Raw genomic sequence first — 15,392 nt, forward strand, 5'->3', positions numbered from 1 at the left:
GAATACAGTGTTAAATGTTTATAAATTAGATGCACTGAAATTAAAGAAACTTCAGAAAATGAACACTCGGATTATAGTGATATTATGTCGGATCTCACAAACAATAAAGACCGATTTTCCTGGTCTGTCAAACACCGCTCCTAGCTCTGCGAAGTGAAACACTGGCGGATGTGGTGGATTGAGATGCATCCAATACAATGAGTATCTCTAGCTTAAAACTGAATGATTTTGATGGGGATTTAAAAAAAATGTTATTTAGATTGACGCACCGGTGCGTCAATCGACTCTAGTGGGTTAATTAAACGTTGGATGGTGTATCAATACACCCAGTCACTACAAAAATACAGGTGTCCTTCCTAACTCAGGTGCCGGAGAGGAAGGAAACCGTTCAGGGATTTCACCATGAGGCCAATGGTGACTTTCAAGCAACGACAGTTTAATGGCTGTGATAAGAGAGAACTGAGGCTGAATCAACAACATTGTGTTTACTCCAGAACACCTAAATGAAAGTGAAAAGAAGGAAGCCTGTGCAGAATAAAAACATTCCAAAACATGCATCCTGTTTGCAACAAGGCACTCAAGTAAAACTGCATGAAATGTGGCAAAGAAATTAACTTTATGTCCTGAATACAAAGTGTTATGTTTGGGGCAAATCCAACACATCACTGAGTACCACTCTTCATATTTTCAAGCATGGTGGTGGCTGCATCATGTTATGTGTATACAGTACGGCAAGGACCATGGATTTTTTTTTAGGATAAGAAATGGAATATAGCTAAGCACAGGCAAAATCCAAGAGGACAACCTGGTTCAGTCTGCTTTTTTTTAATCCATTTTCAATTCAGGCTGTAGCACAACGTGGAATATGTCAACTGGTATGAATACTTTCTGAAGGTACATTGTCCTTCTGTTGCATCTATAAGAACACTAAAACTTAGTCAGCGCCGTCTTGACACACAAGGAAGAGGAGAAAGATCTTTATTTTGATGGCTTTACATTTTTTGTAGAATTGAAAAAAGTTCAAAAGGTTTACAAATGAGTTGCGCTGGAATGAAAAACCTCTGAAAATTAACAATCGGATTATAGTGATATGTCTGATCTCACAAACAATGTGAAGTATGTATAGATAGGTGTAATCTAGAGCCAAGCGTGTTGATCTATAAACCGAGGGTATCCTGCTATTGACACACTTGTTGAATTAATGAGGCTGGGCAGGTGATTGCAGGTAGGCAAGTTTTTGGCGTTTGCAGCCCTGTTCCACCCATTGTATTCATGCAAATTAGGCACAAATAAAATTCTTTAAAATACTAATAAAAAATCTCATACTATTAGAATGTGTGTATTTATATATGTATGACTGCATTCTAAGAAAACAAAAGTGAAATTTGACAATAAATTGAATACCTGAATTCCCTCCAAAATCATTATTTGTCCCAGCAAGTAAAAATGTGTGTGCTATAATTCAGTCAATATCTGAAGGGGAAAAAAACGATTCTTAAAGTTTTTAGTATCTTCATCCATTGTGCAACTGTTTCATTTATTATAACTGTTTTGACTTTTGAACTATTTTGATGACTGTTGCTAGTGTGTGCATTAAGCTGCCCGCATACTAGGTTGGGTTTGCTCATAGCAGAACTCAGCTAGGCAAAGCAAACTCCCTTAAAAGACCTTTGTTTCAAAACATTTTTTTTAAGAATCCTGTCCATATATCCCACTCCTGTGGGAGAAGTACTGTTGACAACTCACAGATGAAGAGGCGTAGACTTCGGCTACCAAACTTCGACTTGGCTCAAGAAAACGTTTTGTGATCGAACAGCCGTAAAAAAATAAAAATATGAAAAACTGACGAACACCAAAGCGAAACACACAAGTCACATAATGCTGGCATAATATATCATCTGTCTTCAGAGGTTCCCTGGTTCAATCCCAGGTTGGGGCGAGGAAAGGTGACGGACGGCTACATGGAGCAGGCCTTTGCCAATCAGCTTCTTAAATACCAGCCCCCCGTGGCACGCTTGGAGAGCCTCGGGTGTAGGTGCAAGCTGATATTTGGCACTCTTGGCAACGTACACAGGCTTTTTTTTGTGTACATTTGATTGGTGGATTCAAATAAAGTATTTTGTGTGTGTATGTGTCTTTTGTGAACTAACACTTCCTTTTGAAAATGTTCCCCCTTACTAGCTCTGACTTTGCTGATAGCTACTTTATTGAGGAACATGTGTGTGTTTGTGTGTGTGTGGGATGTGAGTTATATAAGTGTCAGTTTGACACACCCGTTCTCCCTCTCTACATCCCTCCATTCCCTTAGGCAATGCTGCAGAGAAGCAGGCAAGGAGGGTTAAAGGTTAGCTCGCTAGCATCAGCTTCAACTCAACTAACTCACAGCCTTGTCAAACACACAGGCACACACACACTGACAAACACACACACAGCCAGAGCCCAGTCTTATCTTTATCCTAGAGATGATCAGTGATTTTAAGAGGATCCCTGCGTCAGTAGAAATGTTCTTTACTACCCTATTCAATGTCTTTCTGAGGTACTCCCTTTCCCTACTTTCAAATCTCTCTTCATCTCTCTCTCTCTCTGCCTCTCACTCTCTCCATCTCTTTCTCTCCCCTCTCTCCATCTCTCTCTCTCTCTCTCCATCTCTCTCTTCCCACCTCTCTCTTTATCCCCCACCCTCTCTTCCCTTTCTTTCTCTCCCCTCTTTCCATCTCTCTCATGCTTCATCTGTGATGTTGGGGAGGGTGGAGGTAAATCTTCCAATAAAACACACACGGTCATCTGGCTGTTAAATCCTCCACTAACCATAAACACAGAGCCTTTAAACCCCTTTTAAAACATCATCCCTATCTCTTACTCAAATGGGCAGACACACACACACGCACAATCCTCTACAACACGACGACCGTGATGGTGATCAAGGCACACAAAGAACTCAATGGTGCGCACAGAGAGTGGTTCCTATCAAGGCATGGGAATGCTTGGCCTATATTGCACTCTAACGACTGGGCCTAGAATTGCTGGACAGTCATACCAACTTCCTCTGAGCGTATGTGGCCATGGCAGTTTGTGACGGACTGTTTTAACAGTCTAATCCTCAACTATCGATAATCCCTCTCAGCTCGCTAAGCTTTATACATCATTATACTTTGGGAGTACCATCAGTGGGGTACTAAGTTCTCTGAAATGTTAAGTGGGCTGAATATACAACAACCTGAAAGGTCATTGAATATCGCCAATGGTGCAGAACATCACTTTCAACAGAACTGGGCCAAATAGAACAGATTGGAGTTGCACAGAGGCAGAACAGAACCCAGGTGATATCAGAGGTTGAGGTCATAGAAATAGAATGGATAGAGGCAGCACAGCGGCAGTTTTCCATTCTATGTCACTTTAGTGTCGCCTGTACAATATGGCTGTGCAATTGTTGCATACTGCGAGGGTTCAGTGACCAGCCAGAGGAAGATGACGCGACAGCACCCTCCTCAGGGGGTAGGTACTCAGTGGAAAGCCAATTAGTACACAGCTTGGCCCACTAATTGCTTTGTGTCTTCTTCTATATTCTATATAGAGGTGCCAGGAGAGGAGCTGGGAGAGAATTGGGAGTAGAGGCGGGGACCTGTGAGGTTGTCGGATTTTCATACCTTAGAGAAAGCTTATTTTACTGGGGAACCTTGTCTCTCTGTTAACCCAGGCAGGCTATATAGTGGGGAAACATTCTAATCAGATTAAAGAACTAGATAACTTTTTGGATTTTATTTTACATTAAAAAATACATTGACACCATTCTGTTTTCTCAATTACATTCAATTCAGCATTGAAAAAAGGCGCAATTTTAAGTTTGTTCCACCTGAGCGAGTCGGACCAAATCAGAGACCACTATGAAGACACATTAAATGTGTTTAATGGATCCTTTTTGTCTTCTAATGCCTCTTAAAGACATGCTCCGGAACTCTGAAGACTACTAAGTCTTTTTTAAACCTCCTGCTTCGGGCTGGTTGTGTTAATGTGTAGTTCATACATGCATAATCCATGAGCAGAATGACTGTTTTACCTCAATTAGCCACAAAATTCCTAGTTGAAAGCGACTGTTTTTCTGGAAGCTGTGCTGCGCCATTTTACCATTTGAGGCCAGCCAATGAACTTCAGCCCTTCGCCATTTGAGTGACAGCTAGCAAGAGGCACATCATGCACATACAGCAGAGTGAGAGCGAGAGCAACGACGTGATGCACAAATCTGCATGTGACGTAGTACTTTTTGGAGGACCGAGTTTTGAAATCAGTGGAATTAGACTATGATAGCTAAGGAGATGGAGTAAACACCAGTCTCCGTATTACATCTTCAAACTAAGGGCAACCATGGCATCCTTGACAGGGAGAAGTGTCCATCTATGAGGTATACGGGCAAGATAGTCTAGCTAGCTACATTTTCAGATACTACACGTTTATAATTTTTGTCAGAAAGTAATTTCTATTTCAGGTTAAAGTGTTCTGTTAGCTAGCTAGCTAGCTAATACGTGTGTGATTGTATTACTCGTATCATAGAGCCATTTGCTTTGCTAGTTATAGCCTAATGTTAGCTAGCTAAAATTGAACCTGGTTGGTTAGCTACCTGCAGATTCATGCAGGGTAGTAACATCACGAGTTGGGATTATGTTTCATTGTTTACCTAGCTAGCTAGCTAGCTACATGTCTTAACAAAAGACTCCACTATGCAAGTAACTATTTCAATAGAATGTCACTGCGACAACTGTTGATAGACGTAGCTGGTAAATTCGCTCTGGCTATCTACTCCGATTTCAGCGCACTCTCGTGTGTGTGCCAGATCGCAGAATAACTGACGAATTTACAAACGCTCAACACCCGTAAACATTCGCAAAAAAAGAGTAAATTGTTGCCAGCAGCAGAGTTGCATTCATCAACGCTCTGGATAACAAAAAAACTGCCTATTCAGCTCTGTTAGGCGAGCAGTTCTCTCGATTGTGTCTGGAAGTACCTAGCAAGCTAGCCAATGTTAGCCAGTTAGCTTGATTGCTTGACTGTTGTTATTAGGACAGAACAAGCTTGTCAACTTTCAAAGCAGAATTACATTCCCATTGTTCCTCAAATGCAGTGTATGACATAACATTTTGTAGCTCTGATTCTCTGCTTTTATCAAATGTAAAAATATTTTTTTTTTAAGAGTTTCAAATTGTGCTACATAAGACCAAATCAAGGCGGTCGGCCACATATACACCCAGTCAGACCCTCTCCTGTCCCATTCATGTACATATGGATAGTCCAGGTTGATCTTTTCTTGGGCTACATGGGAGATTTATTAGGGAAGTACAACGAAATCACAGGAAGAGAAGGACAGCAGTGTGACAACCGATACAACAGAGGAAGACTGACTGTGGGGTGGGGGGAATATGTTCAGTACACAGTAAAGATGGTTATTAATAGAAAAAGACAGACGCACAGACTTACTCTCTGACATGACAGGCAGTCGATAAGTCATTGAACTTAACTATCTGCCATGAGAGCTTTCATATAACATGGTCTTTATGGATAATAATACCACATTAAAACAAAACATGACATCTGAGTTTGTTTCAATCAATAAAAAGAAGAAGAGTCAGCCCCTGTGATCTTTAGTCATAGTGACCTCTACGAGGTCAGAGGTTATCACGAGAGACAGACATCCTCCATGTTAATGTAACACCACTATATACAACACGTCATATCAACTGATTACAATTACTAATACTACTTGGATCTACTGTAGTTATCTGATGTATGGGGGCATTACGGTGTCCACACTACTTTTTAGTCATTTAACAGACGCTCTTATCCAGAGGGAACATCGACAGATCTTTCACCTAGTCGGCTCGGGGGATTCGAACCAGCAACCTTTCGGTTACTGGCCCAGCACTCTTAACCGCTAGGCTACCCACCACCTTTTTATATTAGGACAGCCTCCGTCTCAGCAGGAGTTTCTTCCGTCTAGCAGCCGGTGCAGTAGTTCAGTATCCACTGATAGTCGCATGGTCATGTCTTTGTCCAGTGGTTTGTTTCCATAGCTCCTGTTGTTGCAGGTTGTTGAAGGTTGAGTCCTCTTCTAATGTACATGTGAGTCTTACACCATGATGTCACAAATCATTCAATGTTATCATAGAGTGGCACAGTCAATGTCAGAGTTAATGACGTCATTTGTGGACCTAGAGGACACCCAACTACTTCTACACCCGTGACAAAGTTAGCTGCTATTTAGAATCGACAAGCAAAAAGTAAACCGTGGGTATGTACAGTACGCAAACGTATAATATAGTGAAAGTAAAATGGTTAGAATACGATAAGAAGGTCATGGTCACAGTGAAACATCTCTGTATTTACACAGTTACTTTAACAATGCTACATAATGTCAGAAAGTCCAGTAAAGTTCTAAAGGTCATAGAATGCATGCCCAGGAATCCAAAGATCAAAGGTCAAGTTGATATATTAATGAGATATCTGGATGGCATGGCAACAAACAGGAACAACCTCAGTTAAGCTGGATCCAAGCAGAGGAGAGGGACTATGGAGAACCCTTGCATTGATGTTCAGTGTACATCTATTTACATTAAAATCCATTTTGTCAAATATTCTCCAGAGTAATCTGGATAGAACATGTAAGGCTTGTTTCCCGTACACAGCATTGGCCTAGTCCTGTACTACAAAACATGCCGAATGGAGATTCTCCATTGAAAATGGTTCTTAGTCCAGACCTAGGCCTAATCTGTTGTCATGACGTTGGCCTGAGGGTAGGTTTATGACAGTCATAAATACCTCTTCCCCCCCTTTTTCCTCTCTCTACCCTACTGATGTTACATTTGCAAACACCTTGGTTAACAGAGATTCTGGGAACATCAGAAGGTGGGGGGAAATTAACTATATTCTGGCAATGCGACCAATTGAACATATGCGGTGGTACTTAATGAATATGATGTCAGTTCGGTTGTCATCTGAGACATTCTCATCAATGATAAGATGACATAAACTCTACAGTAGAAAGTCTACACATCAGAGTTATTGGATTCACATGGAATTGTTGTTCAATTTAAATGTTTGAATATGAAATTATTCGTGATGGGATGAAATGTGATTTTAGCTTCTAAAATGTGAGATTTGGGTTTTCATGAGTGAATTCGGCCCGACTCAGTGGCCCGCCCACGTGAAGAGAGATAGGTTGTAAACTATGAAACACACCCCGTTTCTCCCTTCCTATATAAAGCCTTGACGACAATATAACCTTCTGTTCTGAGGATGTGAGGACGACGGTCCGATGTCAGAATGGTTCAGATAATAACAGATAATAATTGCGAATGGTATGAACTTTGAACTCTTATACACTACAGAAGTGATACCGCCTAGCCGTTGAGTTAGCAACAGCCGCTTCAAACGACGGTCAGGAAGGAACAGACAGAGTATCCCGTCTATCACACAACAACGTTACTACAACGTATCCAATTGACCACCAGAGTCATTCTTCAAAGGACAAAGTTTGGCAACACGGCCTTCCATCTACCACCAACCTACTGAAGCGCAGCTCAGATAAATATTTATAGCATTTTCCTTTTCCAAATGGGCGGTAATTTAGAATACATCAAATATTGTATTTACGATAGCACAGCTTCGCCCTTTGTTCCTCAGTCTTCCCGCTCTTTCACTCAAACCCAGCCCCTTTTCTTTTGTGTAACAAGCTGTCGTAACTGTTCCGCCCGACGTAATTTGTAATCAAGTTATGATTAATTATGTGTATGTGTAATTCTGTGTGATTAGTTAGGTATTTAGTAAATAAATAATTAAACCCAATTTTCAACTGATTCAACTTGTTAGCCAGGGTTCATGAAGATAACCAAGAATTTACAACTTTCAGATGAGACTGAATTAACGTGACGATTAATATTGACTGCTATTGATGTAAAATATTACTAGGTCTTTAAGAGTTTATTCGGAATATAACAGCTCTATAAATATTATTTTGTGGTGCCCCGACTCTCTAGTTAATTACATTTACATGATTAGCTCAATCAGGTAATATTAATTACGGAGAAATTATTTTATAGAATAGCATGTCATATCACTTAATCCGGCATAGCCAAAGACACGACACTGTGTTTGGGGAAACTGGCCTATACGGTTTAATATATTGACACTATTTCTTTAGATAGTCCTTGGTGACGGCCTCCAAGAAGTTGGGAGCAGACATGAGGATGGTGAAGGTGCCGATGATGGAGAACAGAGTGAAGGCCACCAGACACAGCCTGTCCACCACGGCAGCAGCAAACTTCCACTCGCTGCAGATCGCCACTTCCTCATCTTGGTCCCTGAAGCGCTGGGCGATATACGACACCTCCTCCAGGATCTGAAAGACTTCTGGAGGAGTAAAGATCAACCCCCCTCCTCCACCACCTCCTCTCCCTCTTCCAGCACCTCCCCCTGGGGGCTCAGCCTCCTCGCAGGGGGTCCCTTGGGCCAGTCCCCCCGACGCCACGCCGGAGTCGCTGGAGGTGGGACAGCGGGGGCTCTCCACAGCGTTGTAGCTGAAGTAGAGGCTCATGCTGCCGTTGGAAGTGCCAGTGGGGCAGGGGGCCTGGGAGAGGGGTGGGGTGAGGCCCATCACGGTGCCCATAGGTCCCATCTCGATGGAGCTGGCGCTGGAATGTTGCTGGGGAGGGTGGCCGTACTGGTAGCCAGCGGGTTTGCGCTCCTCACCTGGCTGTTTCATTCGCAGGAACCAGGCACACCAGTTCAACAGCACCACTCTGACCTGGACCGAGAGAAGAGGGGGATGAGACTGAGACACACACACAATGGAGACGATGATGATAACGATAATGATGATTGAGGGATACGATGAAGACTGGGAGCGGGACTCACCCATCTGGGCATCTTGCCGCCCTGTGGGTCGTGGTGATGGAACTGCAGAACCAGAACAGTCACCACCACAGACAGACCCACTATCATCATTGTACTGGCAAAGTACTGAGCTACAAAACAAAAGCCACAACCACATCAAACATTAACACAGTAACATCACACATGATACAGACACTGACCAAAAGAAAAAGAAGATTGTGTGTCCCAAATGGCACTGTTCATGGCAAAAGCTGTGCACTCAAGAGGGAATAGGTCGCCAGTTGAGTGTGTCATTGTATATCAGTGGAAAATCAAGCAACCCAATAAAATAACAGCAGTAAAACAGAAGAGAAGGCCAACAACACCAAGCTTTAGTGCTGAGTCAAAGAGGGCACATCATGAATGGGTTCTCTCAGGGGAGGGACTGGGGGAGGCAGGGAGGGATGTGAGGGGAGCTTCACCCCATTCAAGCGTTAACTCAACACTATTCTTACCCAAATATCTCAGCTCTGTAGCTGCCTCCCAGGCCAGTCACACACCCCTCCCTCTCTCTGTTAGCAAACAACAGCTAAACAGTTCAGACAAGAAGAAATGCTAGCGGGGCAAAGTGCACATGACCCACTGTGGGATCAGGGGTTAGGGCTATCCTAGTCAGCTTAGGAAGAGGAAGATGAGGAAGATGGGAAGGAAGAGGAAGATGAGGAGGGAGGAAGAGAGGAAGTGGAGGAGGAGTGAAATAGAGAAGACAGAGGAAGAGTATGGTGAAGGGTAAGGGAGAGAGCAGGAGAAAAGAGGAGGAGTAAAACACAGAAGCAGAACACAAACTAAGATAAGTATGAGAAAGAGGAGGAGGTGGATCCAGGAGAAGAGTTGGATTCTAATAAGGAAGAGTTGGATGAAGACACCAGATAGCAGTCCTGCCAGAGTCTAATCCAGCAGAATGGAGGTGGGAAGTGCAGAGATGCCCCTACAGACCTACAGAGTGCTGACTAACACTGCCCTTCACTTAGAACTCTACCCAGCCCATCCCCATCGGAGCCTGTCAGCAGCTTCACATTCACACACACACACAAATCTACATGAGTGTGTTCGAGTGAGACACACAGAGATGGATCAGGCCAGGGAAGGGTAGGATGGGGGGGAGATGAGAGAGGGTGCTGACGTTACCACTTTTTGGGTATAGTGGGACCTCATCAGTACCCTGACTGTGGTTCAGTGTCTCGAGGCCCAAAAAACACATTCAACCAATCGACTAATCATCAACGTGGATTTGACGGATCAGGTGTGTTAGTGCTGGTCTGGAACAAAAGCCTGCAAACACTATGGCCTTCTAGCAGCAGGAGTGAGAAACACTGCTGTATAATGTATAAACAGACTGAAATGTACAGGCTTCTGGAGTATAACTCACTGGCAGACAAACGTGCTGTGTAGTTCATAGAAAAAACGGGCATCATTCATTTTTATTTGACTCCTCAAAGTTTGAGCGCTGAGCCTCCATGCTGGTCAATGGGACATCAAATCTGATTGATTACGTCATAAACACAACTAACAGTTTCTGGCGCTAATACAAATGCACAGATATTTACATGGTAAACAAATGTAGGACTATTTTGCAGGAAGATGTATAGAACCTGCATAGGTCGACAGACACAGACACACACACACATACACTCCTCATAAGCCTCCACACCAGAGAGCTGATGGCTGAATTAGTGAGCGTTTTACCCTCATATCACGAGTGTCTCATCGCAGCAGCTGAAGCCTTTGAAGTTCTCTCTCAGAACTTTAGCCCCTAAAGGTTACTCATCTCCCTCCCTCCCTCCATCCAGCCTTCCGTTCTGCTCTTCTTCCTCTCCTCACGGGGAGCCTGGCTTGCTCTTCTTCCTCTCCTCACGGGGAGCCTGGCTTGTCACAGCCTACTAATAACGGTGACAGTATCATCGCCATTGTCCGTCAGTTCCAACACCGTCCAGCTCCATCATAACATTAAGGGATTGACACTGACATACTGGACGTATATCACAGGAGGCTGGTGGCACATTCATTGGGGAGGACGGACTCGTGGTAATGGCTGGAGCGGAATAGGTGGAATGGTGAAAAATAATCTGATGCAGCCGAAACGCGTCAGACTTTTGACATTTTGTTTCCATTGAACAAAGCCATACAAATAAAGGCATTTTAATTAATGATATGCAGAGTGCCTTGCTCCTCCCTTCTTTTTGATAATCAATGTAAAGGGCTTTGAAAACAAAAAGGCTTGGTAGAGTATATGCTCAGTGCTCCATTGACATTTCACATCCAATCTGGTTTGAGCTTAGTGGGACTAACATTTGATTTTCAACTGGACAATGACCCAAAACACACCTCCAGGCTGTGTAATGACTGTTTGACCAAGAAGGAGTGATATAGTGCTGCATCAGACGACCTGGCCTCCACATTCACCTGACCTCAACCCAATTGAGATGTATTTGGGATGAGTTGGACCGCAGAGTGAATTAAAAGCAGCCAACAAGTGCTCAGCATATGTGGGAACTCCTTCAAGACTGTTGGGAAAGCATTCTAGGTGAAGCTGGTTGAGAGAATGCCAAGAGTGTGAAAAACTGTCATCAAAGCAAAGGGTAGCTAATTGTTTGGTTACTACATGATTCCATATGTGTTATTTCATAGTGTTGATGTCTTCACTATTATTCTACAATGTAGAAAATAGTAAAAATACAGAAAAACCCTTGAATGAGTAGGTGTGTCCAAACTTTTGATTGGTACTGTATGATTTTGATTGGACACCCTAGTACATAGGCTCTCATCCCTCACTGACATTAATAACTTATTAATGTACCGCTTAGTCAAACCTAGCGAGGCCCTCAGAGGATCACAGACTGTATAAACATACACATTAACACAAGATTTGCACACACACATTAATACAAACACACTCTCTGGCTTTACACTCACTAATGCACAGCCAATCAAACGAAACCATAAGAGGACAGAGGGTAATGTATATAACACACACACACACACACACACACAGAACCCACCGATGAGAGGCACAGAGTCTGAGGTGGCGGGCATGATCTCAGCAACCAGTAGCATGAAGACTGTTAGAGAGAGCAAGACCGTGATACCTGGAGAGAGACAGAGAGACAGAGGCAGAGAGAGAGCGAGACAGAGACAGACAGAGAGACAGAGAGAGAGACAGAGAAAGAGAGAGAGAGAGAGAGAGAGAGAGAGCGAGAGAGAGAGAGCGAGAGAGAGAGAGAGAGAGAGAGAGAGAAAATAAGTCATTTTATCTGTTAAGTAATGCATGATAAAAGACAAGCAGGTCTAGAGGGAAAGGGGTGGTGTGTGCGTGCGTGCCTGGGTGCGTGTGAGTCTTTGCTGCCTCAGCCCAACCTGTCACAGTAATATTCAGTGAAGTGTTATGCATGGCTAGCTGTGGACCAGCCTACACAGGACCAGAGGTGATGCCCAGGTGAGCTGATGATGTCATTAGATGTTAAACATGCAGCGACAGTCAGGGAATAAACAAAACACTGTCGTCCTTCATAAGTAATCAGCTCGCCTGCTATGCCTGTTTATGTCTGTTACACTGCTACTGACTACTGGGTTGTTGTAAACACACATTTCTATTAGTGATCGGGGAAAATAACTTAAATCAGTTCTACCAAATTTCTATCAACATGTTAAATGTGCAACCAGAGGGAAAACAATTCTAGATCACCTGTACTCCACACACAGAGATGCATACAAAGCTCTCCCTCGCCCTCCATTTGGTAAATCCGAGCACAACTCTATCCTCCTGATTCCTTCTTACAAGCGAAAATTAAAGCAGGAAGCACCAGTGACTCGGTCTATAAAAAAGTGGTCAGATGAAGCAGATGCTAAACTACAGGACTGCTTTGCTAGTACAGACTGGAACATGTTCTGGGATTCTTCCGATGGCATTGAGGAGTACAACACATCAGTCACTGGCTTTATCAATAAGTGCATTGAGGATGTCGTCCCCATAGTGACTGAACGTACGTACCCCAACCAGAAGCCATGGATTACAGGCAACATTCACACTGAGCTAAAGGGTAGAGCTGCGGCTTTCAAGGTGCGGGACTCTAACCCGGAAGCTTACAAGAAATCCTGCTATGCCCTGCGACTAACCATCAAACAGCCAAAGCGTCAATACAGGGCTAAGATTGAATCATACTACACCGGCTCCGATGCTCGTCTTATGTGGCAGGGCTTGCAAACTATTACAGACTACAAAGGGAAGCACAGCCGTGAGCTGCCCAGTGACACGAGCATAGCAGACGAGTTAAATCACTTCTATGCTCGCTTCGAGGCAAGCAACACTGAGGCATGCATGAGAGCATCAGCTGTTCCGGACAACTGTGTGTTCACGCTCTCCAATAGCCGACGTGAGTAAGACCTTTCAACAGGTCAACATACACAAGGCTTCGGGGCCAGACGGATTACCAGGATGTGTGCTCCGGGCATGTGCTGACCAACTGGCAGGTGTCTTCACTGACATTTTCAACATGTTCCTGATTGAGTCTGTAATACCAACATGTTTCAAGCAAACAACCATAGTCCCTGTGCCCAAGAACACAAAGGCAACCTGCCTAAATGACTACAGACCCGTAGCACTCATGTCCGTAGCCATGAAGTGCTTTGAAAGGTTGGCAATGGCTCACATCAACACCATTATCCCAGAAACCCTAGACCCACTCCAATTTGCATACCGCCCAAACAGATCCACAGATGATGCAATCTCTATTGCACTCCACACTGCCCTTTCCCACCTGGACAAAAGGAACACTTATGTGAGAATGCTATTCATTGTCTACAGCTCAGCGTTCAACACCATAGTACCCGCAAAGCTCATCACTAAGCTAAGGATCCTGGGACTAAACTTCTCCCTCTGCAACTGGATCCTGGACTTCCTAACGGGCCACCCCCAGGTGGTGAGGGTAGGTAGCAACACATCTGCCACGCTGATCCTCAACACTGGAGCTCCCCAGGGGAGCGTGCTCAGTCCTCTCCTGTACTCCCTGTTCACCCACGACTGCATGGCCAGGCACGACTCCGACAACAGTGATCACCGACAAAGACGAGACAGCCACACTAGGGAGGAGATCCGAGACCTGGCAAGGTGGTGCCAGAATAACAACCTATCCCTCAACGTAACCAATATTAAGTAGATGATTGTGAACTACAGGAAAAAGGAGGACCGAGCACGCCCCCATTCTCATCGACGGGGCTGTAGTGGAGCAGGTTGAGAGCTTCAAGTTCCTTGGTGTCCACATCACCAACAAACTAGAATGGTCCAAACACACCAAGACAGTCGTGAAGAGGGTACGACAAAGCCTATTCTCCCTCAGGAAACTAAAAATATTTGGCATGGGTCCTGAGATCCTTAAAAGGTTCTACAGCTGCAACATCGAGAGCATCCTGACTGGTTGCATCACTGCCTGGTATGGCAATTACTCAGCCTCTGACCGCAAGGCACTACAGAGGGTAGTGCGTACGGCTTAATACATCACTGAGGCTAAGCTGCCTGCCATCCAGGACCTCTACACCAGGCGGTGTCAGAGGAAGGCCCTAAATATGGTCAAGACCCCAGCCACCCCAGTCATAGACTGTTCTCTCTACTACCGCATGGCAAGCGGTACTAGAGTGCCAAGTCTAAGACAAAAAGGCTTCTCAAAAGTTTTTACCCCCAAGCCATAAGACTCCTGAACAGGTAATCAAATGGCTACCCGGACTATTTGCATTGTGTGCCCCCCCAACCCCTCTTTTACACTGCTGCTCTATGTTTATCATATATGCATAGTAACTTTAACTATACAATCATGTACACGCTACCTCAATTGGGCCGACCAACCAGTGATCCTACACATTGGCTAACTGGGCTATCTGCATTGTGTCCCACCACCCACCAAGTCCTCTTTTACACTACTGCTACTCTTTGTTCATCATATATGCATAGTCACTTTAACATGATCTACATGTACATACTACCTCAATCAGCCTGACTAACCGGTGTCTGTATGTAGCCTCGCTACTGTATATAGCCTCACTACTGTATGTAGCCTCCCTACTGTATGTAGCCTCCCTACTACATGTACATACTACCTCAATCAGCCTGACTAACCGGTGTCTGTATGTAGCCTCGCTACTGTATATAGCCTCACTACTGTATGTAGCCTCCCTACTGTATGTAGCCTCCCTACTGCATGTAGCCTCCCTACTGCATGTAGCCTCCCTACTGCATATAGCCTCGCTACTGTACATAGCCTCTCTACTGTACGTAGCCTCTCTACTGTACGTAGCCTCTCTACTGTATATAGCCTCACTACTGTATATAGCCTCACTACTGTATATAGCCTCTCTACTGTATATAGCCTCCCTACTGTATATAGCCTCTCTACTGTATATAGCCTCTCTACTGTATATAGCCCCTCTACTGTTTATAGCCTCGCTACTCTATATAGCCCCGCTACTGTACATAGCCTCTCTAC

At 44.2% G+C, this 15,392-nt stretch overlaps 1 protein-coding gene across 2 annotated transcripts in view; it reads right to left on the bottom strand.

The window, feature by feature from the left end:
- Positions 1 to 5,294: 5,294 nt before the first annotated feature.
- Positions 5,295 to 15,392, bottom strand: part of LOC109905193 (neuronal acetylcholine receptor subunit alpha-7-like) — a 70,920-nt gene continuing 60,822 nt past the window's right edge. Inside the window, exons 7-9 of one of the 2 annotated variants that reach the window (XM_020502428.2) lie at positions 11,919 to 12,005; positions 8,902 to 9,011; positions 5,295 to 8,791 (exon numbers count right to left, since the gene is read on the bottom strand). In XM_020502428.2, the coding sequence (XP_020358017.1) occupies positions 8,177 to 8,791; positions 8,902 to 9,011; positions 11,919 to 12,005 (812 nt within the window). In that variant the 3' untranslated portion in view covers positions 5,295 to 8,176. The remainder of the gene's footprint in view (positions 8,792 to 8,901; positions 9,012 to 11,918; positions 12,006 to 15,392) is intronic. The other variant, XM_020502429.2, reaches the window with a different exon arrangement.

This window comes from Oncorhynchus kisutch, linkage group LG15 (assembly GCF_002021735.2).
Source record: "Oncorhynchus kisutch isolate 150728-3 linkage group LG15, Okis_V2, whole genome shotgun sequence".
Taxonomy (NCBI): domain Eukaryota; kingdom Metazoa; phylum Chordata; class Actinopteri; order Salmoniformes; family Salmonidae; genus Oncorhynchus; species Oncorhynchus kisutch.